Source organism: Fringilla coelebs (genome assembly GCF_963513975.1).
Source record: "Fringilla coelebs genome assembly, chromosome: 16".
NCBI classification, from domain to species: domain Eukaryota; kingdom Metazoa; phylum Chordata; class Aves; order Passeriformes; family Fringillidae; genus Fringilla; species Fringilla coelebs.
The window spans coordinates 3,008,944-3,034,383 of record NC_140042.1 but is presented as its reverse complement, the minus strand read 5'-3'; the positions used below and the strand labels follow the sequence as shown (position 1 = coordinate 3,034,383).

Here is a 25,440-nt window from a genome sequence, read left to right as displayed (position 1 = left end):
GTTCTTTGTTTTGATGCTTATCGATTTAAAAAGGGATGTTAAGGAAATTGGGAGAGAGACAAGAGTGGGGAGAACCCTGCACTGATATTTTATGGCCTTAAAGCAGGAGAAGTTCATCTTAACTGAAAGGTTCTAAAGTTGACAGACCTGGAGTTCTGATATCTGGATGTGAAGATTCAGATGAGCTTCTTCCAGAGGAATTCTTCCCTTGAGGTGACAATTTTGGAGGATGAATGATTTTATCCCACTTCTCTTTATTCTGTGTGCCTTGCATTTAATCCATAACAACAGCAAATTAACCTGAATGTCTTTTTTGTTGTCTGCTCAGTGGGTGACATTTTTCCAAAGGTGAGTGACCAGAATTATTTGTAGTTGCCTTTGGGATTGGTCCCAAGCCTGCTCCCAGGTCAGTGCCTGGGGGACAGGATGGAAAGCTCTGTCTGGAAGGTGAGACAAAAATCTGCTGAGCCTCATCTGGGGAAGACAAATTAAAAGCAAATCTTGTGGTAAGTCTGTGGAACTTTGTGGTGATTCCATGGAATCACCATCCCTGGAGGTGTTCAAGGAACAGCTGGACATGACACTCAGTGCTCTGAGCTGGTTGGCAAGGTGGGGATTGGTCACAGGTTGGACCTGATGAAGTTGGAGGTTTTATCCACCCTCAGTGGCTCTGGGATTGGGTGTCCTGTTAGAGCTGAGCTCCCAACCCCTAAAATCCTGTGTTTTTAACATCTGGTGTGCAAAGGAAGCTGCAGCCAGAGGTGTCAGTGTGGTCTGGTTTCTGTGCTGATCTTTGTCCCCAGGTACCTGCTTCAGTTCAGCTCTGAGCCTCAGGAGCTCGTGGAGGCATTTGCACACAACTTTCTTCACAGGGTGCATTCCTCCTCCCTGTGTTGCTGCCTTGCTGTACTCTGAGGGGATTAGCTGGCTCGTGGCCTTGCTTTACAAAGCTGGAAATTGTCATTTCTGCTGAAAATGCAGAAGTGTCTTAAAAAAACCCCAATGACTAAATTTACCACTTCCTCTGGAACCAGAGTTGCTTCACACCCTGCTCGTTTCTCAGCTCTGTTACTGTGGAAGATCAGCTCTGAGTGGCAGCCACTGTTCTCCATCACAGAGCTGGATCCTTCTCTGGTTTCCTTGTGTCTCCCACCTTCTCCCCTGGCAGTCAAGCTCGGCTTTACAATTTCCTCTCCCTTCTAAACATAAAATAATCAGTGTTTCATTTCTTGCAGTCAGGGGCTCTGGGTGGGTAGCAGAGAGGGAAGGGATGACTGAGTGCATCCCTATGCCCAGGAGGGAAGGCATGAGTGCATCCAGGCGGGAAAGGGACAAAAATAAGTTACTCTGAAGCAGGAGGTGATAAAACCAGAGGGCTGGATGTCTGCTGCGTGGGGACACAGGCACGGTGACCGCAGCCAGCCTGGCACTGGGTCCCACCGGGCTCTGTGGGATGCAGGAACCAGCAGCAGCTGCTGCCGAGGGCGGTCGGATCCCGGCTCCGCGGGCTCCTGCGGCTCTCCCCGGCCGTGGGAGGCGATGCCGACGGGCGTCTCGCCCCGGGTGGGTTCCGGGCACGGCTGTTCCCTGGCGGGGGTCAGCACCGGCATCGGGGAGTCCCCATCCCTCTGAAAACTCATCAGGGGCCGGGGGTGAACAACACCCGCTGCCAGAGGGAGCCGGCGGGGATCCTTCCCTTCTGTTCTCCTGGCTCTATCCTCCCCTGGAGCGCCCAGGGCGAGCTGCCCTCGTCCCAGCGAGCGGCCGGGAGCATCCCGGGGCCGGGGCCCGTCCCCGTGCGGCGGTGCCGGAGCGGCCTGGCCGCAGGCACAGGGGCAGGGCGGCCGCAGAGCTGCTCCGCTCCCCCAACGCCCACGTAAGGAAGTGGTTGCATTTCTCGGAGAGGAAAAGGGAAGTCGGGCTGCCTCGGCGGGCCAGGCACAGCTCCCGCCGCTCGCTCCGGGCTCCGTTCGTGTCGACTGCCCAGAGTCCATGAACGAGCCCCGCCGTCCAGGAACCGAGCCCAGCCCGCGCTGCCCGGCAAGGTAAGGAGGGCTCTGCCACCCGCCGGGGCCGGGGCTGTCCCGTGGGGCTGCGGCTGTCACCGCTCCCGGCGCTCACACCCTGTTCGGGGGGTCCCCCCGGGCTGGGGTCAGGGGGGTGCAGGCGGCCCCTTGCCCCCTGCCAGTATCGTCGTCTCTGCGTTTCGGATGTTTTGGGCTTTTTTCGCAGCTTTGTCAGCAAGTTGGAGTGTTTTTTATCTTGCCGGCGGTCTGACAGCTCTGGGGGGTGGAAAGAGTCCTCCTGGGGGGGGTCCCCTCGGGGTCGGTGCCGGCAGAGACAGAGCTGCCGCGATCTGTCCTCCCCTCCTCGGCAATCAGCTGCTTCCCGCTTCGCCCGGTGCGAGGAAGAGGAGGATCAGGGCCGCCCTCCTTGCCCTGGGACGGGGATGTCCCCCAGGGCCAGGCTGGCTCATGGGGCACCCCAGCATCTCTGGGCTCTGAGGACGGGTGTCCCCAGCCTGGCTGGCAGGAGCAGGGGGTGACACCTTCAGCTGCCGCAGGGAGCAGAGGGGCTCCGGGGGTCGGTGTTGGGGTCCTGGTGGTGCAGGGGTCCCCCACAGTTTCCGGGGACAGTTTCAGGGGGTCCCAGCTCCCAGCAGGATCCTCACTGGGTGCAAACCCTCCTCCCCCCCACTCCGCCAGCCTCGTAAAACCCAAACTCCAGCTCCTCTGGTGTGTGGCTTCCTCCCGGGACTGGGAGGAGCCCCCGGCCCTCGGCTCTGCCAAGGTTTGGTTATCTCCTCCGAGGATGTTTCCGAACTGCTTGGACTGGCCGGGGAGATAACGGAGCTGTTCCAGCTCCCAATCCCGCCCTGTCTGGCCTTCGGAAAATTCCCATTTTCCTCCCTCAAGAGCCCCTGGGTTGGGGCGGTGCGGTGGGGGATGTAACCGTAGCTCCTCTGATGCTCTTCCCAGCTGGGGAAGGGGCTGCCGAGCCGCCCTGGGTCGCTCCCGGGCGGGGCAGGGCTCAGCCAGCGGGGAACGGGCTCTAAAGGGGCCGAGGGGAAATGAAAACACCGCCCGCTGCCGGGAGCGGCCCTCGCAGCCCTCGCTCCTTCCCGCTGAGCTCGTCCCTTCGGGGTGGCGCTCAGCAAGGGAGCAGCAGGGACCCCAGCGAGGAGGGTTAATGCCTCTGAGCTCCCAAATTACCTGGAAAAAAAAAATTGCTGTTTTCTTAGCGTTGAAGCCAGAACACATCTCGGTGTGTCCTGCCTCCCATCCCTCCTGCAGGGAGCCCTTTGAGCCGGGTGCCCATTTCAGCCAAATCCCTTTTTCACATTTTTCCTCTCCTGATCTCTTGCAATGTGCCTGGCGCTGATGGTTTTGTCCTTCCCTCGTGGTGCTGCTCCATCCTCACGGGCTCGAGGGAGAGGCCCCTGGTGGCAGCAGCAGCTTTGTTCCCTCCTTGGGACACCCTGTGCTGCATCCCAGGGGATCGGTGGGGCTGGATAGGGCAGCTGCCTCCTCATCCGTGCTCATGTCCTTGGCAGGGCTGTCCTGCATCAGCCCTGGAATTTCTCCACATGCAGAAGGCAGCTGATGGAGCTCCTCAGATTTTCTTGTCCCCAGCCCAGGGATGGAGCTTTGCTACGAAGGACTTTTTTTCCTTCCCCCTGTAACGTTTTTAGCTGCCAAAGAAAACGGGACGTGTTCAGGGAGTTCCCAAAATAGCCGAGAACAGGCTGTGAGTAATTCCTGTCGCCAGCCACGCCCTGGCAAGGTGTTTCCCTCCATCCCTGCCTCCCTGGGCCGGATGGCCAAGGGGCTGCGATGCTGCTCGGAGCCCTTCCCACTCCCGTGGCACCTGGAGGGGTTTTTTGGGGCAAACTGCTGCATCCCGTGGCAGCTGGGGACCAGCAGGAATGGTGGGAGTTCAGCCAGGAGCAGGCATCAGTCCTGAGGGCTGAGCCCTGATGGGATGGAAGTGCCCCCGCGGGGCTTTGGCTCTTCTTAAATGAGAGGTGTGGAAGGAGGGAGTGGATCCGGCCCTGTTGGGGTGGGGAGAGGAGGTGCTGCCCGTGGTGGGACCCCAGGGCTGCACATGGGGCTGCTGGCACCAGGGTCCCTGTGTGCCCAGCCAGCTCCTGCCCAGCACGTTCCGGCCAGCTGGAGCAGGGTGACAGCAGGGTTTAGAAGTTCCTGGACATGGACAGTTTCTGAGCTTGGAGATGCTCAGGAGAACCCTCTCCCCGGCAGAGCAGAGACATGGTGGGCTGCAACACAGGGCTGATCCCAGTGGGAAGGATCATTCTGTGGGGCTGGGGTCTCATCCCTGTGGCTGCAGCAGCGTGTCCTGACAGCCTGGGGGTCTCTCCCTGTCCCCAGCCCGTGAGCCATGGCCTACCACAGCTTCCTGCTGGAGCCCATCAGCTGCCACGCCTGGAACAAGGACCGCACCCGTGAGTACGCCTGGGGCACCCCGAAATTCCCGGGGGATCCCCAGGCTCCACATCCCGGTGGCGGGCGATGCTCCGGGGCGGGGCAGGGCAGGGCTGGGGAGAGCAGATCCTGCCGCGGGCGGGTTTGGGGCTGGGACAGCACATCCCGGTGTGCCCCGGTGCCAGTGCGGGACAGAGCCTGGCACGGGGGTGCCAGCGCAGCGTCCGGCCCGGAGGCAGCGGCAGGGAGGGAGGGACGCGGAGCGGAGCCGGGTGATTCACGGGCGATGGCATTTCCCGAGCGCGGCCCGGGGGATGTGGGAGAACAAAAAGAGCTTTCTGTGCTGCGGCCGAGAGCCGGGCAGGCGGGGCGGGATGGGGCTGGATTTGGGAGCTGTGCACCCCCGGCCGTCCTGCTCCATCTCATCTTATCCCATCCTGTCCTGTTCCAGCCCCCCAGCCCCATGGGACCACGCTGTAGGGAAGGGATGACCCTGGGCTGGGGGTGTGGGGGTCTCCCTTCCCGTTGGGACAATTTGCAGCAGCAAGGCACTGCAGGAGCAGGGCTGGGGGGCTTGGTGGGACCCCCCGCCCCCCCCCAAGGTAGCTGGGGCTCAGTGGGGACCTGGGGCCCAGGAAGGGGGGGGTGGGTGGGTGCAGGTTGGCCCTGCAGAGCCTGTGACCCAGGGGAGGGCTTTGTCCTGGCCACTGTCACCCCCAGAGATCGCCCTGTGCCCCAACAACCACGAGGTTCACATCTACCGCAAGGATGGGGCCAAGTGGAGCAAAGTCCACGAGCTGAAGGAGCACAACGGGCAGGTGACAGGTGAGTCCTGGCTGGCAGAGGGGACAGGGACACGGAGGGTGTCCCAGAGCTGCTCCCAGCCCTGCTCGTGGCACTGGCACCCAGTGGAGGGGGGTTGTGCAGGGTTGGAGGAGAATGGAGCAGGTTGTGTCCAGCTGAAGGCAGCCAGGGGTGGGATGGATGGGATGGGAGAGATGGAGAGGGATGAGGTGGAGGGAATGAGGAAGAGAGGGATGGGAAGGGACATGATGGATGGGAGAAACGGGCGAGATGGATTGGGATGGTGTGGGATGGATGGGAAGGGAAGGGATGGGGTAGGGTGGAATGAGGGATGGATGGGTGATGGATATATAGGAGAGATGGGTTGGGATGGAATGGAATGGTGTGGGAGGCATGGGATGGGATGGGATGGATGAGAGAGGCAGGGTGGGATGGGTTGACATGGAATGCTTTGAGGTGGGAAGGACGGCGTGGGGCAAAGAGGAGCTGCGGAGCAGAGACCACCCAGAACCACCACGCCTGCAGACACCCCCAGCCCTGAGTGCCACCAGGGCCATTCCTGGGGCTCCCTGGGCCACCACGGGCCACCATGGGCCACCATCATCCCCCTCTGCCTTCCAGGCATCGACTGGGCCCCCGAGAGCAACCGGCTGGTGACGTGCGGCACTGACCGCAACGCCTACGTGTGGACCCTCAAGGGCAACGTCTGGAAGCCCACCCTGGTCATCCTGCGCATCAACCGCGCCGCCCGCTGCGTCAAGTGGAGCCCCAGGGAGAACAAATTCGCCGTGGGCAGCGGCTCCCGCCTCATCTCCATCTGCTACTTCGAGCAGGAGAACGACTGGTGAGGCTCTGGGTGGGTCTCTGAGGGGAAAAGAGGGGGATGGATGGATGGATGGATGGATGGATGGATGGATGGATGGATGGATTGGGAAATAAGAGACTGGAGGAGCTAGAGGTGGAGACAGATGGGGAAATGGAGGGATGGACTCTCCGTGCCCAAGCTGCTACTGCAGGATGGTGGCCCAGGGTAGTTCCTGGTGCACTTGGAGCCCTGACCAACATCAGCCAGCTCCCCAAAATCCCAGGGGAGCTCTGGGGATGGTGATGCTGCCCCTCTGCTGCCACCCCCTCTCCACACAGGTGGGTTTGCAAGCACATCAAGAAGCCCATCCGCTCAACGGTGCTCAGCCTGGACTGGCACCCCAACAACGTCCTCCTGGCTGCTGGCTCCTGTGACTTCAAGTGCAGGTGAGGAGCAGGGGCTGGGTGACTGGGGGGGGCCCAATGCAGGGGGATCCCCAAGGATGGGTTGGGGGGCAGGCTTCACCCCAGGTGCTGTTTGGGTCAGGGAACGGAGCACAGGGGAGATGCAGGGAGGGCTGGGGACCATCCCAGGGGTACAGCACCCATGGGAGATAGGGGGGCACCCCACAGGCTCTGCCAAGGAAACTGAGTCACACAATTGAGGCAAGGGGCAGGGATGAGGGTGGCACAGGTCCTGCATCCAGGGGACACATGCAAGGCTCTCCTCCTCCCAGGATCTTCTCAGCCTACATCAAGGAGGTGGAGGAGCGGCCCAGCCCCACGCCCTGGGGCTCCAAGATGCCCTTTGGGGAGCTGATGTTCGAGTCGAGCAGCAGCTGTGGGTGGGTGCACAGCATCTGCTTCTCGGCCAGCGGCTCCCGCGTGGCCTGGGTCAGCCACGACAGCACCCTGTGCCTCGCTGATGCGGGCAAGAAGATGGCGTAAGCAGGGCTGGGGACAGGAGGGGGCTCGGGGGGACTGGGGGGGAGGCTGTGCTGGGGGTGGCAGCAGGGCTTGACCCCCAAACCAGCGTGGGGATGGAGGTATCTGGGTTGGGTTGGGCCGAGAGCAATCCCAGAGTGTTCCTGCGCATGGGTGGGGGAGATGGAAGGGTTCAGCCCCAGGAACTGGGTTAGCCCTAGAATATCCCTGAAACATCCCTGGGCATCTGTGAGTATCCTCTGAGCATCTCTGTACTTGTGTGGGGGAGGTAGAGGGGTTCAGCCTCAGGAGCTGGGAATAGCCCTGGAGTAGCCCTGGGTATCTCTGAGTATCTATGACCATCCCTGAGCATCCCTGGAGTATCTCTGACCATCCCTGGGTATCCCCTGAGCATCCCTGTACACGGGTGTAGGACACAGAGAGCTCAGCCCCAGGACCTGGGACACCCCTGGAACGTCCCCAGATCACACCTTGTGGGTTCCACCCGTGTGATGAGCTGTGCCAGTCTCAGCACTGAGGCTGAAGCTCAGCTCATGTTTCACGCCTCGCAGCGTTGCCTCCCTGTGCACCGAGACGCTGCCCCTGCTGGCTGTCACCTTCATCACCGAGAACAGCCTGGTGGCCGCGGTGAGTACGGGCAGGGACACGGGCTGGGAGCCGTGGCTGGAGCCGGCCAGGGGGTGCTGAGCAGGGCAGGTTTGTTCCCCAGGGCCACGACTGCTGCCCGATGCTGTTCACCTACGAGGAGAGCCAGGGTGCCCTGACCTTCGGGGGGAAGCTGGACGTCCCCAAGCAGAGCTCCCAGCGCGGCCTGACCGCCCGCGAGCGCTTCCAGAACCTGGACAAGAAAGCGAGCTCGGACACGGCCAACGCCACCCTGGACACCCTGCACAAGAACAGCATCAGGTGGGGCCTGGGCAGGCCTGGGGCCACCTCGGGGTTGATGATCCCTGAGCATCTCCTGGGTGTGCTGCTGTCCAGCCCAGGAGCTGGGACAGCCCTGGGGCATCCTTGGATATCCCCAGAATATCCCTGGACATCCCTGCAAGTGGGAGGGAGAGACTGAGGCTCCAGCACCAGGAGCTGTGACAGCCCTGGGTATCCCTGAGTTTCCCAGGGTATCCCCAAAGAATCTTTGCATGTGGGAAGGGGAGATAGAGAGGTCCCAAAAGCTGGGACGGTCCTGGAGCATCCTTGGAGCATCCCTGGTTATCCCCGCCTATCCCCAATGCCTTCCTGCACTGGGGGAGATGAAGGGGTCCAGCCCCATTCCCACCCCTAAGGGCTCAGCCCTGGGACTGATTCCTGCTCCCTCTTTGCACCCACAGCCAGATCTCAGTGCTGACTGGTGGGAAGGACAAGTGCTCCCAGTTCTGCACCACGGGGATGGACGGGGGCATGAGCATCTGGGATGTCAAGGTAAGGAATCCCCGTGGACCCCTCAGGCTGGGAGTACCAGCACTGAACCATCCCAGTTCCCCCCTTCAGCTCCCCAGACCCCTCCAGTTTCTTTGGGAGGCCATGAGCTGCTGAACACCCTCCTGTTTCATTCCAGAGCCTGGAGTCAGCGCTGAAGGATCTCAAGATCAAATGAAGGAGCCACTCGGGAAGGGCATCCCAGCTTCCAGCTGCCCCTGCTCTGCCCCCTGCCTGCTGCCCTCTGCCCCCCTACCCCGTGCCACAATGCCACCAGTGCCTGTCCCCGCTGCCAGCCAGCCCTGGTGGCTGCTTCCAGAAAAAAAACCTCAATTTTTCTTACCATTTTTGTTACCTTCCTTCCCGATGCTGGTCATACATTGCTTGGAGAAATAGCAAATAAAGGATTTTCCTGAATAAATCAAAATGGGGTTTTTTGCACTTGTGTGCAAGTTCAGTGCTAACACAGGTGTGATCAGGGCAGATCACAGTGCTGTGCCACAGGTGGTCACATCCTTTCTGCCACCAGTGCTGAGGGGGAATTGGGATTGTGGGGATCAGGGGAATGTCACTTTTCTGTTCCCTGCTTCAGCACCGTTCCAAACCAGGATTGGTGTTAGGAAATTGGAGGGCAGAGGCTGGAAGTTGCCAGGGAGCACATTCTCTGAGTTCCCTGGTAAAGTCCTGTCAGGTGGGCAATTCCCAAACCTGGAGCCAGCTCAGAGACCTTGGGCTGCAGCTAATCCTGCACCTTCCCATGGCCTCGGAAGGGAGCACTGGCTGCCAGAGGGACAGTGACATTTGACTTCTGCTCCAGCCCTCAGTTAGTGTGAGCTGTTATGTGGAGATTTTTCCACCCCTTTCCTTGTGTTCACAATCCTCAACCATCTCCCCTGCAGCTCGTGTCCTGCTCCATCCCAGCATCAGCCCAAAACCTCCCCCTGTCCTGCCCCATCCACCTCCCTGTGCTCCAAGGATCACCCAAATGTCCCATGTCAGGCTGTCCCCACCGCACCAGCTCCTCCCTCCTGGAGCTGACAGCACAGGCACCTCTCCTGCCAGCACTTGCTCATCTTCCAAAGCTCCCTGAGAGCATTCCCTATCCCAAACCTTGGCTTGGTCTGAGCTGTGGTTGGAGCCAGCAGCTCATGGTGACAGCCCCTGGGGCAGTCCTTGTCACACCCTTGTGCCCAAGTCCCTGCAGCCAGGCACGGCCAGGGTGACACGGAACAAATCCTGTTTGTCACCCTTCATCTCCACAGCTGCAACCCCTCTCCCAGTGACTTGCAGTGCCCCAAGCCCTGGGGCTGGATGTGCAGCCTTTGGGAAGTCTGGGAAGCACTGGTGTCCCTGAACAGGCTGGCAGCAGGGCTCCCAGACCCCCTGGGCACAGCAGGCTGGTGACAGTGCAGTGACTGCCCTTCTGACAGGGGACCAGGCCAGACAGGGCCTGAGGGAAATTGTTTCCTCCACCGTGGTAAACAGATTGTGCAAGGCATCCATCAGAATCAGCAGGAAAAGCTTTTTCCCTCCAGGCTGTGTGTGCTGACAAACCCCACACCACAACCAGCGGCCCCCAAGTGCAGCTGAGCCTCCCCCAGGACCCCCCAGCTGTGCCCTTCACACACACACGAGGCCACAGCAGTTCTGATAACTTACAGTTTAATCAGCCAAATATACAAGTTCTCTTGGTGGTTTTTAAACTTGATCACTTTTTTTTTTTTTTGCTTTTAGTTTTTTTTTTCCATCTGGATCTGACACAATAAATGTTGTTTGTTTCTCTCCTTTAAACAAAGGATGATGTGGTTAAAAACTGGCACTATCCCTAATAAGGAGGAGAAAAAGAAAATGAAGAGGAGGGAAAAGGGGAGACTGGCTGCAAGAAAGGAGGGATGAATCCAGGAAGGAACGGCACTCCAGATGTCCATGAAGTCAGGCTCCCAGCTTATACTGCAACGCCCTGCAGCAAAATTTGATGGGCTCTTTGCCAACTGGATTCCTCAGATACATTATCCTTTGGGATTTCATACCAAGTCAGTTCCCCACCCCATGCCCCACCCCAAAACGACCCCACAATCTATTTTCTTGCAATCTAGTATTTGAAGCACCTCCCCTCCCACACAGCTCCCTCCCACCCTGCCCCCCTCCCACCGTCTACGAGTTCTTGATCCTAAAAACAGCAAAAACATTCATGTTTCCAAACTGTTACAGGGAATTGCTGTCCAGCACAGCTCTGCACTGCAGAGAGCAGCTGCCCCTAACCCCAAATGGAAATCTGTGCCAGGATGAGGACAAACACATCGTCAGTGTCTCTTGGAGGTGGAGGTGAGGTCAATGCTGCAGGATGCCCTGCGTGGCAGCGATGGAAGGCAGAGCTCCTGGCAGGACCAGGCACAGTTCCCTGGTGTTTCCTCCTCTTGCATGGCCTGTGCTTACTTGTTAAGGGATAGTGACTGCAGTCTTTTACCTGCCATGGCCGCTTCGTCTTTTGCTGGGGAGGAGAACAACAGAGTTTCATCATTTCATGGGGCACATCAGGGACTGGGGGTGTTTTGGCAGCCCCAGGGATCAGAATCCTGCCAGTTGGGTAATGGAAAAATCCCACCCTTCCCACCAATTCCTTAGAGGTAAGAGGCACTGACACTCTTGATGTTCCCTTTCCATCCAGGTGTCCACAAATCACCCTGATGCCCAAATTTCTCTGTGGAAGCCACCAAGGAGCTGTGTTCAGACTGCTGGTTCACACCTCCCCGGGAAAGGCCAGGAAAGGAAGGACTGCTGGAACTCCCTGGGCAGTTTGGATCCCCACATGCAAAGCAGACAAATCACCCAGCACAAGGAGCCTGCTAAACCCCCAAACTGGAGCCAGCATTGCCTGGGAGTCAGGGGACAAGATGGATATCAAGGGCAATTCCCTTCTCTCTTTCCCTGCTCCAGTGTCCAAGTTCTTGTTTATAAAGCAAGAGCTTTATGAGAGTGAAACAGCCAAGCCTGGCTTTGCTGAGGGGAGTTGATGACACTCAGCAACACCACACAGGCTCAGATGAGTGATGTGTGCCACTGCAGACACAGCATGGAGAGGAAGGAGAAAATTATTAATTATTTTCTAACCTTTTCTTTCTTCTTCTTTCTTTCTGGCAGCTTCTTCCCTTTGCTTCCGAATGATGGCTAATCGGGCAAGGTCTGCCTTGGCTTGCTCTGTTTTCCCAGCTAGGTGCATTTTCATGTATCTTTCTTTTGCCTTTTGCTTCTCTATTTCCTCTCTGCCCAAAGGAAACACACCAGTCACCAGAGTATCCAGGCAAGCCCACAGGAAGAGGCAGAGTGGGGCCTTCCAGCCAGAAAAAAACCCAAAACTGGGGGTCCTTCACCAGTTTTCAAGCACAGGTTCTGTTTATTTGCAGGGTTTGAACAGGGGAGAGGTGAGAGATTATTTCTACCTTCCTTCAGCTAAGTAAGGACATGGACACACAAGGAGGTCAAATGAATTAGCCCCACATCACAAGAATTGTGACATGTTTTTCCCAGCCTTGCCCTCAAAGGTGTCCTTCTGCTGAAGCAGTCTATCCCAAATCAAAAAGATTAAACCTTCCCTTCCAAACCTCACCATTGCTAAATGAAACTAGAAGATTAAACTTTGGTTTTCAGGTAATTAATGTGGCCAGATAAAAATTTCACCACAATATCTGGAATCTGGGAAAATACTACCTGTCACTAGAGCACCTTCTGCAGCAGGATTAAAGTGGATCCAAAGTGACCTCTGCTTAATGGATTTCTGTTCTGATTTTTAGCATAAAACTTCAGGAAAGGAATGGTCTAAATCCCTTTCACAGCAATATGATTTCAGGGTTTCTGTTAGATCTGATTTTTGGCAAATAACCTTAGGAAAGGAATGGCCTAAATCCCTTTCTCTCAGAGCACCAGGGCAGGCTGCCTGGCTCCAGGGTAGCCACTGCTGCTCCTAGAGGACAGACAACTCCTGTGAAGTTTCTAAGGAACCACATTTTGAAGCACAGTGAGCCAGTCTGCTGCTGCTCAGTGCCTGCTTTAGGCACCAACACCCTTTTAGGGCCTCCCTGAAACACAGACACAGAGCAGGGGAAACAGCTCCCTGCATCAAGTGCCAGGGTGAAATTCCAGGGTGAGCAGGGAACACTCACCTCTCTCGTCGTGAGAGCTCCTTGGGTCCATCCAGGTCCAGCTGAGTGACTTTTTTGGTTGTCTGAATGACACGGTTGGGGTTCTCTATGTCTATCAACCCCTCCACTCCTTTGCGCTTTTGCTGCGGGTCGAGAACAAGAGGGAGCTTGAGGAGCTCTCACACCCAACTCTGCTGTACCAGAGCTCCCCAAACACACTGCAAAGCACCCCAAAAGCACAAGGCAAGATCTGACTACAAGGCAGTAAAACCATTTATGAATCAAGGCACCTTCAGCCTTTTTAAAAATCTTGTTGCCGTTGTATTTCATGGGTAAATGTTCACAAGTTCTCATGTAAAGTGAGCATTTTTTGGTTTCTAAAAGTAGCTCTATAAAAAATGCACTCCAGGTGGCTCTGCTCAGAATTCAGAGTGTGCATCTCCCCCCAGCCCAAGTAATAGGTGCATTAAGTGCCCTGAGATGCAGTACCTGATAATCCTCATCATCTTCATCACTCTCATCTGAATCTAAAGATTTCTTCTCCTTTTTAGGGTCCCCTGTTGCTCCTTCACCTCCTTCTTCTTGCTCCTCCTCTTCCTACAAAATCAGAAGAAATGTATGTCACCAAAAACCCCACACCCAGCTCTTAAATGAGATTTTGGAGGGATGAGTCAGCTCTGAGCACTGGTGCTCCTGATGTAGTCTTGTACCACCAAGAGGGTCTGTCACAGAATGAGGGCTCCTCCTCAGCAACAGCATCACCTCCAAACAACTCTGCTGCTCCCTCTAACAGGAAAATGACTATGAAAGACACCACTGGAACGTTACTTTCCCCAAATCAAAGCTCTCCAGAACAATTTTGGCCTGGGTTTCCAATACACACTACCTTGGAGACTGGAAACTCCATGGATGCAGCTTAGAGCTTATCCTGGGTGTGGATAAACAAAAACACCTAGAGGAGAAAATTGACACCCATCAACCTGAACATTATTATCCAAGGAATTACAGCCTTTTTAGCACAGCTTCCACCAGTCAGAACCTGGGAATTAATTTCTGAATCATAAGAAGAATCAGCATGGGTGTGAACAGTTTGTGTTACACTACCAACATCTCTCATCAAGCAACCAGCAAAGTGGATGAGCAAGGAACAGTAAGAGGAGTAATTCTGCTAATTGTAGGGGGTTTTTAAAGCTTTCCTTAATGTATCAGTGTTAGATGCAACCATCACTATGTGATATGGATTATCACAAGAAATAAATCCTTCTCAAAGAGCAGTTCTCTGGTTTGCTGTGAAACATGACACACATTACAACTGGGTCCTGTTTTTCTGTTCCACTTCCAGTCAGTATTTTTATTAACAACATGGAAGCAGAGAACACTTACACAGTTTGTGAATGACATCACACTGGTAGGAGTTGGAATTATTTTGGAAAACAGGACGAGACTCATCAGTGGTTTCAGAATTTGGAAATATGGCATGAAACCAAGAAGGTGGAATCAGAAACTAACCAAGAGGAGTTACAGTTTGGAAAAAGAAATCCAACACGAAGCTGGAATATGTGGCTAAGCAGCAAACCAAACAATCATCTCGAGTTCCAGCTGGGCAAAACATTAAAAAGGACTCAACACTATGGCTCAGAGCTACTTGAGAGAGTCATCTCAGAGGTATTCACCAGGATTTCCTATATGGGGTGTAATTATTCTCCTGTGGTCAGTGCTGGGAGGCCTCAGCTGGAACTGTGTATTTGGGCTGAGGCAACACTTTCAGAAAGTCACAGAAAAATATCAGAGTGCCACCAGAGCTGTGATAAGTTGGCAATAAAGAGAGCAAGAGCCCCAAGATGCAGCCAAGGCTTTCATGACAGCAGTCAGGCTGTGGTGGGAGTGGGGGGAGCTGTTACAGTCCAATGCTGGGGCACAGAAACACAACCAAAAGAGGCCCCAGAACAGAAAACTCTTATCTCTTCCTACAAAGCAGAGGCTAACAAGAAAATCTTGTGTCCAGGAAGAAGTCAGAGGAGTTTGGTCCATAAATCTATGATAGAAAGAGGGCAAATACAATCATTTCAATGTACAGTAACACGTCAAGATGAGGCCCTTGCCCTCCAAAGCCAAACTGCAGAACATGGACAAAAAATGAGCTGACACTGGAGACTCAAATGATAAAATATGGAGAGAAAAGATCTTCAGAGCTGCTGTGCAATCAGCTCCTTGTCCTTTAACCTTCCAGTGCTGCCCTGGGTGGTCTCCCAGGCCGCAGGAACCAGACTGGGTGACACCCTGGAGTCTCCCCAGCTGGAGATATTTGGGATCCATGCTGTGATCCCTGCTGGAATGATCTGCAGCACTTGGCTAAGCTGCCATTGTTCCTGAGCAGTGAAAACCAGGCTGGATAAGGCAGGAATAAGGACAGAAAACACACAAAGGAGCAAACACATACCCTTGCCTTTTGCTTTTCTGCTTGGAGCTGGGCATCAATCTCCTCAGGACTTGTGTACTGCCTTGCTCGGCCTTTGTGGCCTCCTTTTCTACCTGCACAAAACAATAAAAATAACAAATGGTTTAGTGGCAACTTCCAGAAAGGTCTGCTCCTCCTGCAGCACCCTCTGGATTTTAGGTGTGGACAGGACAAACCAAAATAGCTCCTCTGATAGACCCTAAACAACAAAACTCCCCAGTGAACTTGGTGAAATGCTCCAAGATTTTTAGGTGAGATGCACAGAGAATTGGGATTATTGATATCACCCTTCCCTGCCTGTGCCTCTCCAATTCCCTTCCCAGGCTGGCAAGGGGTGCTCAGTCCCACAGCAGATCCCAGTTTCCTGCACAAGAGGAATCACAGTGTGTTCCTGTGGTTACAACCAACATTCCAACAAGCTTGGCTCCTTAACCACTCCCACTGTGCCAGGAAAAATAGGAAGCTAATTGGACAAAAGCTTTGGGAATTACAATGGGAGCTGAAGAAGTCCTAAAAGGAGCCTCCAGTTTTACTGCTTTATTAGGAAAAATAAAAACAAGCTCTAGGATCCAAGAAGAGGAGTCAGTGTGGCTGGCACTGCCCCAAGTTCCAAATTCTGTTGATTAATGAACTGCTGAAGCCATTAATGCTCCCCTCAAGCCACTGCTCTGGTTATGTTCTTCCAGCCCAAAGAACTGGGAAGCAAGTTGGATAGAGCCACTCCACAGCCCTGAGTGAGGGAGACTGGCACAAAGCAAACACCTCTGGCAAGGCAGCTCTGTGCCACTGCAGCAGGCCTGAAGTGCCATGGAAGGAGCAGGAAACACTGGATCTCTCCAATCCTCCCCATTTCACCTGCCAAGGGCATGGGAACCTTACAGGGATGGGAAGGGATGAGGGATCATCCCTCCCTCCCTGGCACTGTGTGGGATCCATGGGAGATCTGCTCTCTGTCTGCTGTTGGGCTGGGAAGCACTGGGAGCCTTAAGAGATTTTTCTCCAACATTTCCTGACCAATTCTCCTGGCTCAGCACAGACAAACTCTCACAATGCCTCAGTTCTGTCCCAAAACCCCACTGTGAAGCTTTACAGAAACTCCTGAGATATTTTTCCAAAAGATAGGGAAGTGCAGAGACCAAATTCTTGTCCCTGGCTTGAGCTGGGGAAGCTCATGGGCTCTCCAACCCTAAGCACAACCAAAAGGCAGGTGCAGGCAGACAGGTGTTTTCTGTTTGTCTGCTCCCAGCCATCCCACGTGGGAACACTGACACCCTCTGGAAGGAGATCTGCCATGGGAATGCTCCTGGGGAGACAGGACATCACCCAAACAGAACAGCAGTGACATCTCTGACACACCAACCCCAAATATCCAGACTGTGCTCCCAGCCTGGCCAGGGCTCCTCACCCAGCTGTGCCAGAATTCCACACTGGGCTCAGGACCAAGGAACACAAACTGCTCATTACTGCAAATAAACACTGCTGATAAGGGGGAGAAGCAACTAAAGAGAAATTATTTTACATTAAAAGCCTAAAAAGAAGCAAAGGGAAGAATGAAGCCCACAGTGCAGGGATGGGGCTCTGCTCCCACAGGGAGACCAAACCTCACACCAGACACAGGCAGCTGGTCCAACAGCTGCCACTGACCAGCTCTGTGCCTCAGTTTCCCCACCTGAAAACAGGGATAATGCTTCTTTTCCACCTCTGTGAAGCACTTTTCAATTAGAATCACCTGCAGATTTCACCTGCAGCAAAGCCCAGTGGTGCCCAGGCAGGCCCACATTCAAACACACTTGTATTCAGCTTTAAACAGCCCAATTTAGATGGAAGAGAATAGAATGATACTGATGGAATCTCTTCTTTTAAAAATCAAAGTATTAGGGGAGGAAAATAGGAAATTAATTTTAAAAAAATCCTGTAAAAATTTATTAGTAGCTTCTTTATACACCTCCCTTTTATATTAAACAGTGAGTGCCAAAATCCACTCTTCTGCAACCAAACTAACAACTCCCACTGACTTGGGGGAAAACAACCAAAGACCCTCTTCTTCCAAAAAGCAAAAGGTTTGAATCAAACACTAAAATCTGTACAATGAACTAAAGAGCAGGAAATCCTGAGTTGCAGACATTTAAATATGAAAAATGGGGTTATAACCTGCCATGGTTCTTTGCCTTCCCAAAAAACCATGTGAAAGCTTCAGCCCCATCTCCCATCACCGTGCAAATGGACCCAAAACGAAATGGTTCAACAAAATCTAAACGAGGAATCAGTTTGCTGCTAAAGGCTGATGAAATAAAGCAGAGCAAACTGCAGGGAAGAGGAATGATGCCTGCTGGCTTTCCTCGTGTGTGACCGGGGTTGGCGAGAGCCAATTATGCGGATGGTGCATGAGGAGAAGGTTCTGGTGGCTCCTGCCGAGCCGTGACAGCCGGGCCGTGCCCCATCGCCGCTCCTGAATCACACCAGCAGCAAGTCCCTGCCCGCCCCGCAACACCCAAACCGCGGCGTGCCCGGCCCACATCAAAGAGCCGCCTCCGGAGCCCCGAGCCCCCTCCCGGGATGGCCGCCAGCCCCCGGTACCCCCGGGGGGCCGCTCCCCCTCCCCGGGGCTCCGTGAGCCCCACGCCCCGCGCCAGGCGAGCCGGCCGGGCTCCCGTCCCAGCGGAGCACATGGAGCCCAGCCCGGCGTCGCGGGCACCCCAGGGGCTGCAGCTGCCGCCGCCGCGGCGCTCTGCGGGGCTCGGAACGGGCCCGGCGCCGGGAAGGGCGGGGGGAACGCGGCGCCTCTGGGGGCCGGGAGCGGGCAAGGCACCCCCGGAGCCCCCGGGAAGGGGGAGAGGGAACCCGAGACCCTCCCCAGAGCGCAAACACAGCCGCGGGGGCGGCGCGGGGACCGTGTCCGCCGCCGGTGAGGGGGAAAGGGACCCCCGCAGGCTCCCCCAAGGCCGGGAGAGCGGGAGAACGGAGCCGCCGCGGCATCTGCACAGCCGGGGGCGAACACGAGCCCTGCCCGCGCCGGGGCCGGGGCGGCGCACACACCCCATCAGCCCCCTCCTCTCTGTCCCCCGTGTCCCCCCCGCCGCCGCTCCCCGCGGGGGCGCGGCACGCCCGGCCCGGCCCGGCCCGCACCACCTTTCGGCATCGCGGCGATGGCGGCGCGGCCCCCCCGGCCCGAGCGGCGCCCGGAACCGGAACCGGAACCGCCCCCAGCGCAGGCCCCCGCCGCTGGGCTGCCCGCCGCGCCGCCGCCGCTCCGCTGCCCGCGCCGCCCTGCCGGTGCTCCCGCCGGGGCAGCGGAGCGGGGCCGGTTCCCCCCGGCGGCTCTCGCCTCTCTCGGGGCGGCGGCGCGGGCGGCGGGCAGCGCTTTGCTCAGGCAGCGCGCAGGGCAGCCCAGGGGGCGCGGCCACGGGCGGGGCGGCCGCGAGAGGACCCCGGGTGACGGCGGCGGCGGCACGACGGGAGCGGCGGTGAGCGGGACCGGGACCGGGGGAGAGAGAGAGAGAGACAGGGACCGGGACAGGGATCAGGGACAGGAACCGGGATCAGAGACAGGGAGCGGGGTCCGCTCAGGAATCGGAACCAGGACCTGCGGCCTCCCCTCAGCCCGCCAGCCCCGGGTTCCGCTGTGGGGCTGTCGGGGCCCGGCCGGCGGCCTCTGCATCACCGGGATCTGCCGGAGTTATCAGCTCGGAGAAGGAGTGGCTGCCGCGCTTTGCTGAGAAGAAAAACTGAGTTATCGTGCGGCAGTCACAGAGCTTTTCACAAGCTCCGTAAAGCTCATTTTTATCCTTGTAGTGAAAAACGGGAAGGGGGCAGAGAAACCTTTGGCGGAATATATCTGACAGCTGTTTTCCTTCCGTCCTTCCCAGTGTTTCTGAGGGAGTGCTGGCAGTTCCCCTTGCCCTTTGGCCCTCTCGTTGCCGAGGCAATGCCCAAAGTGAAGAGGAGCAGGAAGCCTCCCCCGGATGGCTGGGAGCTGATCGAGCCCACGCTGGATGAGCTGGACCAGAAGATGAGAGAAGGTGAGTGGGTGTTCTCAGGGATGGGACCCCAAAACAAGCTCACAAGAGCTGTTTCATGAATACAGGTAGGCCTTTTTTGTGTCTGCGCTTCCAGTGGTGCTGCAGGTTGATCCTGGGCCATGCTGGTCCCTAGTTTTGGGGTTATGGAGCACACAGGTTTGGTTACAGCTGGTTGAAGGATGAAGCTCATGGGTGTGTGTGGTAGTTCCTGTGGGGTGAAGTCACCCCCGATCCCAGTGTGGGTCATGTCATCCCGTTACCACTGGTTTTATATCCTAAACGAGCTGTTCCAGGTCAAGTCTCTCTCATTTGAGTCTCCTCCCATTAATCTTAGTCTTATCCCTGCCATGTATTAAAGTTATGAACATTATTGGAACAGTTCACTGCAAAGTGAGTAGGGAAGCACTTGGTCACCTGGTGTTTGTGTTCCCTCCCAGCTGAGACAGAGCCACACGAAGGGAAGAGGAAAGTGGAGTCCCTCTGGCCCATCTTCAGGATCCACCACCAGAAAACACGTTACATCTTTGATCTCTTCTACAAGAGGAAAGCAATCAGTAGAGGTGAGGAGGGCAGGGCCTGACTGGAGTGAGGGAGGTGTTCACCTGTGAACTGAACTGGGAGCTGGTGGGATCAGGATGGAGGGAAGGCTTGGCAGCTGCCTGGCTTTACCTGCTGGTTACTACAGCTGGTATCTCCTGATAACTTGTGACTGTCTGCTCCCCCCAGAGCTCTATGAGTACTGCATCAAGGAGGGCTATGCTGACAAAAACCTGATTGCCAAGTGGAAGAAGCAGGGCTACGAGAACCTCTGCTGCCTGCGCTGCATCCAGACTCGGGACACCAACTTTGGCACCAACTGCATCTGCAGGGTCCCCAAAAGCAAGCTGGAAGTGGTGAGTCTCCAGCTTGTTCCTCTGCCCTGCAGTAGTTGTTCTGACTTCTCCCAGCTCGAGGACAGCAGAGGGAGTAGTGCTGCTCTTCTTGGTCATTTCCTCTGGCTTTGCTGGTAGAATTGGTGTCCAGCTGGTGCTGAAGTTGCTGTCAGCTTTGGCATTCGTTTAGGGTTGTTAAAAGTATGGGAAATAACACCAGACTGTGGAAACCCTTCCCACCCAGAGCCATTCCCTGCCTGGAGGTCTGAGCCTGCTGCTCTGGCTGTGGCTTGGCTGTAACACCCTCCTGATGTTTGTTTTTCAGGGCAGAATCATTGAGTGCACTCACTGTGGATGCAGAGGCTGCTCTGGGTGAAGCCTTTTGCCATCAAACTTGTTTTTTGAACTCTGAGGGACATCTTCCTCCTCCTCTTCAATGGACTATGAGTGCAATTACAGCCATTCTCTGTGATGGGCTATTTCTGTATTAAATTAAAGCATCAGCATGATCACCTGGATCATGCATAAATGGGGGGTGCTTTGGAGTAGGGTTTTGTGTAGCCATTTATTTTAAAATAAAGCTTGCCTTCCTGAGAGAGTGCTGTGATCATCTGGTGAAACATTCCTGTGCCCCTCTTCTCCTTGAAGGTTGTTCTCTACATTGTGAGCTGCTCTGGGTTTTTTCTCAACTAAGTCAGTTTAAAAGGCTGTGTGGAAAGGAAATAGTTCCCAAATGTACATTCTTGAGTTCTTCCCTGACCACCTGCAGATGGAAGCTGCATTTCACTGGAATTCTCTGCTGAGGTCTGTAACTTGGATTAATGCACAGATCCCTTCAAGAATGTCAGCAGTCTAGAGATTTAGAAGTCACATGTGAAGTGACAGGACACAGACAAAACCATCACTGAGCTAAACCCCTGTTAAATCTGATTTTCCTTCTTCCTTGTTTTGCACAGGGTTTGGTAAACTACAGCCCATCTAATCCTCAGCAGTTGAAGGAAATGCACTGAAAATGTATTTGCTCCTCCTTAAAACAAAAGGAAATATTTTATTATTTAACTATTGCAAGAACTGGGGGTTGGAGATACACAAAGCAGCTTTACTACAAGCCAGTTTAAAGAAACAAGTCATGCATCTTCCTTGTGCTGGAAGAACTTGAAACTTCAGCATCCTGCTCCCTTTTCCTGCACAGCCTCTGCCTCTCTGTCCTGCCCCCCAGGCTTTGCTGTCCTGTACTTGGCCCAGGGGTGGGGGGTCTCCTCTCCAGCCATAACCTTTAACCACCGGTAGTAGTAGCCACGGAAACCATCAATCTTCTCCAGGTATGGGTTTTTGTGCTTATACTGCAAAGAAAAAGCCACCAGGACAAGTTTCTGTTAGATGAGAGCTCACTTCAGCCTGCAGGAGCTACAAGATGTTACCGAAGAAACAGCAATCAAGTAATCATCAGCCAGACCAGACAAACCCAGAGGACACTCAGGCAGATATTAAACAATCATAGTTATGATTCCCCTCCCTTGCTGGTGTCCTTTGTGAAGCCTTCACAGCCTGCCAGTCGTGGCTCCTTACCCTGTCAAATTTGGGAGGGTACCGCGCTGCGAACTCCAGCTGCCGGATGATCACTTCATTGGGAGGCACCTGCTTGTTCCTCATGTCCCGCAGGATCTCCGTGAGGTAACTGTAATCCAGCTGCCTCACAGCAGCAGCAATGAGGCTGCTGTAGATGTACTTGTTGGGAGTTATTCCAGACCTCTGGAAAGAGCAAATGCTATGGTTAAGTTTATCTGCTGACTAGTGCAGGACTTGCAGAAGGAAAAGGCAGAGAGGCACTTTTTACACAAGGAGCACAGCTCTCATCACAGGACCTGTGAAGCAGCTTGTGCAGTGCCAGCACCAGCTAAGACAGACCACCTGAACTCCAGCTACTCTGGAGCTGTTCTTTTGGGCAGAGAACAAAACCACCCATCATAAAAACCTTAGCAGGTCTTTTAAAAGTAGTAACACTTCACTCTCCCTCTTCCTGCAGCTCAGACCCCAAGCAGCAGAGGATTTTTCTTTGATTACCTTCAAATCCGAGAGCAGCTGCAGTCCATCCTGCTGGCTGTGGCAGGCAATTGCCAAGTTACAAAATGTCTGCATGTCAGGTGACAGTCCTCTCTTCACCAGAGCTGGTAGCATGCTCTGCAAGATACAAGTGTTGGCATCACTTCCCAAAAATTCTTATGTAGCTTTCCAGACAGGGAGCTGGACATGCTAGAACAGAATCCATACATACTTAGCAATTAACCCAAGAACCACCTTGTGGGAAATGGTGTGAGATCCCAGTTTCTGTTGTGGACAGAGATGGGTCTCAGCAAGAGAGGTTGGTTCTGAGGTTTTCCTCTCACCTTTGCTCCCTCCAGGTCTCCCAGTTTACTTCTCTTCCTCATTAAAGTGTTAAAGAAGGTCACATCTACTTTTACTTTATGATCATCCAGCAATGCCAGCAAAGAGGATTCTGAGGGGCTTTGGGGTTCCACCAGCTCAGCCAGTAATGTGAACGTTTTGATGTTGGGCTCTGCATTGTCCTCTTTCATTTTGTTCAAGAATCCCTCCACATCCCCCATCAGAGCCAGTCTGTGGGATGGTGTGGCCACTGTCCCCAGGGAAACCACGGCTGTGTCAGCCACCCTGGAATCCAACAAGTTGGGCAGGTTGCACAAAGGCAGCTTCTGGATTGGGTGTGGCTGTTCCTTTTCCATCTCACTCTGGGCTCTCATCAAGGCTCCAGCCCTGCTCTGAGTGACACTGGAGCTGTCAGGAGCATCTGGTTTTCCTTTAGCCCAAGCCACATCTTTATTTTGTTGCTGGATCCGTTCCTCGGGCTGCACCAAACTCTCCTGAAATAATTGCTTTTCCATAGCTTCCACATCCAGCTGGACAGCAGCACTCTCTGATCCCTTCTTCCTCTGATTTTTCATCTTTTCCTTCCGCCTGCCAGGTGGCAGCTTTAGCTGAGGTGAGTTCTCAGGGGGGCTGAGCAGGAGCTGAGAGGCCACCGTGGGATTGCCGATCCCACAGTCTCTGGCCGCGCGCAGCATCAGGTTGTAGGTGTGGCTGTCAGCCTTTATTCCCAGCTTATTCATTTGCTGCCAAACCTGAAGAGGGGAAGATGGATATTAAATAACAGGAGCATCTCCAGCAGCCTGTAAGTACATCTGTTAATGGGATATGTGTGAGAAGGAGTGAATTTACAGCATGACAAGGACAGTGACCCTGAGCTGGAGAGCCCTGTGAGATGATCCAGGGTTATTTACCAGCATACAAGATGTCCTGAGCAAAGTCTGGTTTTCAGAACTTGTGCAAGGAGGAGCTGAACTCCTCCCATTCCACCACCCCACTGCTATTTCCAGGTGTTCAGGTGATGAGTTACAATGCAGCAGCACTTTCCCCCCCTCTCAGAACATGAGGACAAACCTGCAAGGCAAATCGGAAGCCGTTTTCCCTGTCTTTTATGCAGCTCATGAGAAGGAAGCTGAAGGTCTCAGCTGTGAGGACATGGCCCTTCTGCACAATTTCCTGAAAAGAGCAGAGAGAGCATTAAACTTCCCAGTTACCCTATGTGGTGAAGTCAAATACCACCTTCATCTTCTGGGGATAGATGTAACATGTTCTGGACACACCCAGCCAGTTTTAAAGCCAAAGCTGCCTCCTTTCAGGTAATTAAGCTTAGACTTTGGTACAGACAATTTCACTGTGTGACAATAAGGATCAATTAAACAGAAACACATGATCTATAATTATCTCTCCTGGAAATGAAACAATGCAACATGTCAAATTCCAGGAGCTTTAACCACAGCACAGAATAGGTTTAATAAGAGAAAAGCAACCAATTTACCTTGAGTACATCCAAGCACATCCTGAGGTCTGAGCAGAGGGCACAGACCTTCAGCAGGGCGTGGTAGGTGATGAGGTTCAGCTCCTGGTTTTTGCTCTGCAGCTGCTGCCGCAGTTTCAGGGCGCTCTGCAGCCCCGAGTCCTTCCATGGGGACTCGGCACAGGCGTTGAACAGGGCGGTGTAAGTGGCCTCTGTGGGGATTAGCCCTCGTTTTTTCATCTGAAGGAAGAGAAGAAGGATTTGAACTGGCTTTTTCTTGCAAAAGGACAGCGTGAATTTTTAAACTTGTTTTGAAGAGTTTCAGGCTAAGAAGGTGCCAACACTAACACAGAGGTATTTTGGAGACAAAGGAACATCACTGACTGCTTGAAATGCTTTTAGCTTAGAAAATACTTTTGAGGGAGGAGTTAAACCTACATCATTGTAGAGCCTGAACGCCTTCTTCACGTAGCCAACCCTGCCACAACCACCAATGAGAACAGTGTAATTGCCTTCTTCTGGCTGGACACGCTCCTCCTTCAGCATCTGCACCTCAAACAGCTCCAGAGCCTCTGCCAGCTACAAGGATGAGAAAAATCCATCATGAGGCAGCAAGAGAATCAACTACAATGGGTACTAACATATGCAGCTGTGGGCAGATTGTAGTGCAAGTCCTAAAAAGTGTGGGGTTCCTCACAATAAGACTAGAGAGCGTCCTTGGACCAGGGCATGTGGTAACAGGACAGGGGGGATGGTTTTATGCTGACAGAGGAGAGATTTCAGTTAGATATTGGGAAGAAATCCTTAACTGTGAGGGAAACAAGGCATTAGCACAGACTGCCCAGAGAAAACGTGGCTGCCCCTGGATCCCTGGAAGTGTCCGAGGCCAGGATGGACAGGGCTTGGAGCAACCTGGGATAGTGGAAGGCATTCCTGCCCATGGCAAGGGGTGGGACTGGATGGGCTTTAAGGTCTCTTCCAACTCAAACTGTTTTATTATGATTCTACCGGAAATTCTTATTTTAATTCTTTCTGTAAAGATACCAAGTGATAGAGAGCTGGTCAGAGCTGCATCTTTTATCAGCGCTATTAAAAACAAGAGAAGAGCTGGGCTCAAACCTTGTCCTCTTTGATGAGGGCCTTGCACCGTAGGAAGTACCAGTATGGAGTGTTCTTAGGGCCACGTCGAGGTTTCCTTTCTGGTTCTTCTTCTCCTTCTTCTTGAAGCTTCAAGTCCCGAAAGTGCGCTGTGGTTTTATGGTAATATTTCCTAGAGGAAAATTTATCAGAGAGCGTCCCGAACTCCACACCTTCATCATCATCATCATCGTCATCCTTCTGCTCCTCGGCAGCTCCAGCGGAGCTGCCAACACTGATCTCTCTCGGGTCGCTGCCGGGCAGTTTGGAGGAGGCCTGAGAGGAGCTGCACGTTCTCCAGCCCGACACCGGGCCCTGGCCTGGGGGCCGGGACAGGAGCGGCGCCTGCCCGGGTCCAACCCCGGGGGCTACGCGCCGCGCCCGCAGCACAGCGGGGGAAGCGTAGCGGCACCAGCGGGGCACGAGGAGCCGCAGGGAGCCCATGATGTGCCCGCTGTCCCCGGAAGCGAGCGGGAGCAGAGCGGGACCGGGATGAAAACCCGGCCCCGGCCCCGCCCGCGCACCGCCCTCCTCACCCCGCCCCTGAC

At 54.7% G+C, this 25,440-nt stretch overlaps 4 protein-coding genes across 4 annotated transcripts; 2 read left to right on the top strand and 2 right to left on the bottom strand.

Moving 5' to 3' along the window:
- Positions 1 to 1,886: 1,886 nt before the first annotated feature.
- On the top strand, positions 1,887 to 8,832 carry ARPC1B (actin related protein 2/3 complex subunit 1B). The gene is made up of 10 exons (XM_084216211.1): positions 1,887 to 2,045; positions 4,389 to 4,462; positions 5,163 to 5,267; positions 5,868 to 6,090; positions 6,390 to 6,497; positions 6,788 to 6,994; positions 7,547 to 7,622; positions 7,705 to 7,901; positions 8,324 to 8,414; positions 8,551 to 8,832. The coding sequence occupies exons 2-10, from the start codon at positions 4,399 to 4,401 to the stop codon at positions 8,587 to 8,589; spliced, it is 1,110 nt and encodes a 369-aa protein (XP_084072337.1). The 5' UTR covers positions 1,887 to 2,045; positions 4,389 to 4,398; the 3' UTR covers positions 8,590 to 8,832.
- A 1,725-nt stretch (positions 8,833 to 10,557) lies between these two features.
- Positions 10,558 to 18,254, bottom strand: PDAP1 (PDGFA associated protein 1). Its single transcript, XM_084216490.1, has 6 exons — positions 18,138 to 18,254; positions 14,991 to 15,082; positions 13,040 to 13,147; positions 12,572 to 12,693; positions 11,523 to 11,674; positions 10,558 to 10,902 (listed from the first exon to the last, which is right to left on the bottom strand). Exons 1-6 carry the CDS (start codon positions 18,145 to 18,147, stop codon positions 10,844 to 10,846), a joined length of 543 nt encoding a protein of 180 aa, XP_084072616.1. The 5' UTR covers positions 18,148 to 18,254; the 3' UTR covers positions 10,558 to 10,843.
- Positions 18,255 to 18,351: 97 nt separating this feature from the next.
- On the top strand, positions 18,352 to 20,497 carry BUD31 (BUD31 homolog). The gene is made up of 5 exons (XM_084216491.1): positions 18,352 to 18,472; positions 18,875 to 19,027; positions 19,465 to 19,587; positions 19,754 to 19,920; positions 20,225 to 20,497. The coding sequence occupies exons 2-5, from the start codon at positions 18,934 to 18,936 to the stop codon at positions 20,273 to 20,275; spliced, it is 435 nt and encodes a 144-aa protein (XP_084072617.1). The 5' UTR covers positions 18,352 to 18,472; positions 18,875 to 18,933; the 3' UTR covers positions 20,276 to 20,497.
- Positions 20,498 to 20,941: 444 nt separating this feature from the next.
- Positions 20,942 to 25,398, bottom strand: PTCD1 (pentatricopeptide repeat domain 1). The gene is made up of 8 exons (XM_084216449.1): positions 24,875 to 25,398; positions 24,194 to 24,334; positions 23,777 to 23,995; positions 23,356 to 23,457; positions 22,287 to 23,036; positions 21,964 to 22,080; positions 21,469 to 21,651; positions 20,942 to 21,242 (listed from the first exon to the last, which is right to left on the bottom strand). The coding sequence occupies exons 1-8, from the start codon at positions 25,334 to 25,336 to the stop codon at positions 21,063 to 21,065; spliced, it is 2,154 nt and encodes a 717-aa protein (XP_084072575.1). The 5' UTR covers positions 25,337 to 25,398; the 3' UTR covers positions 20,942 to 21,062.
- Between the last annotated feature and the right edge of the window lie 42 nt (positions 25,399 to 25,440).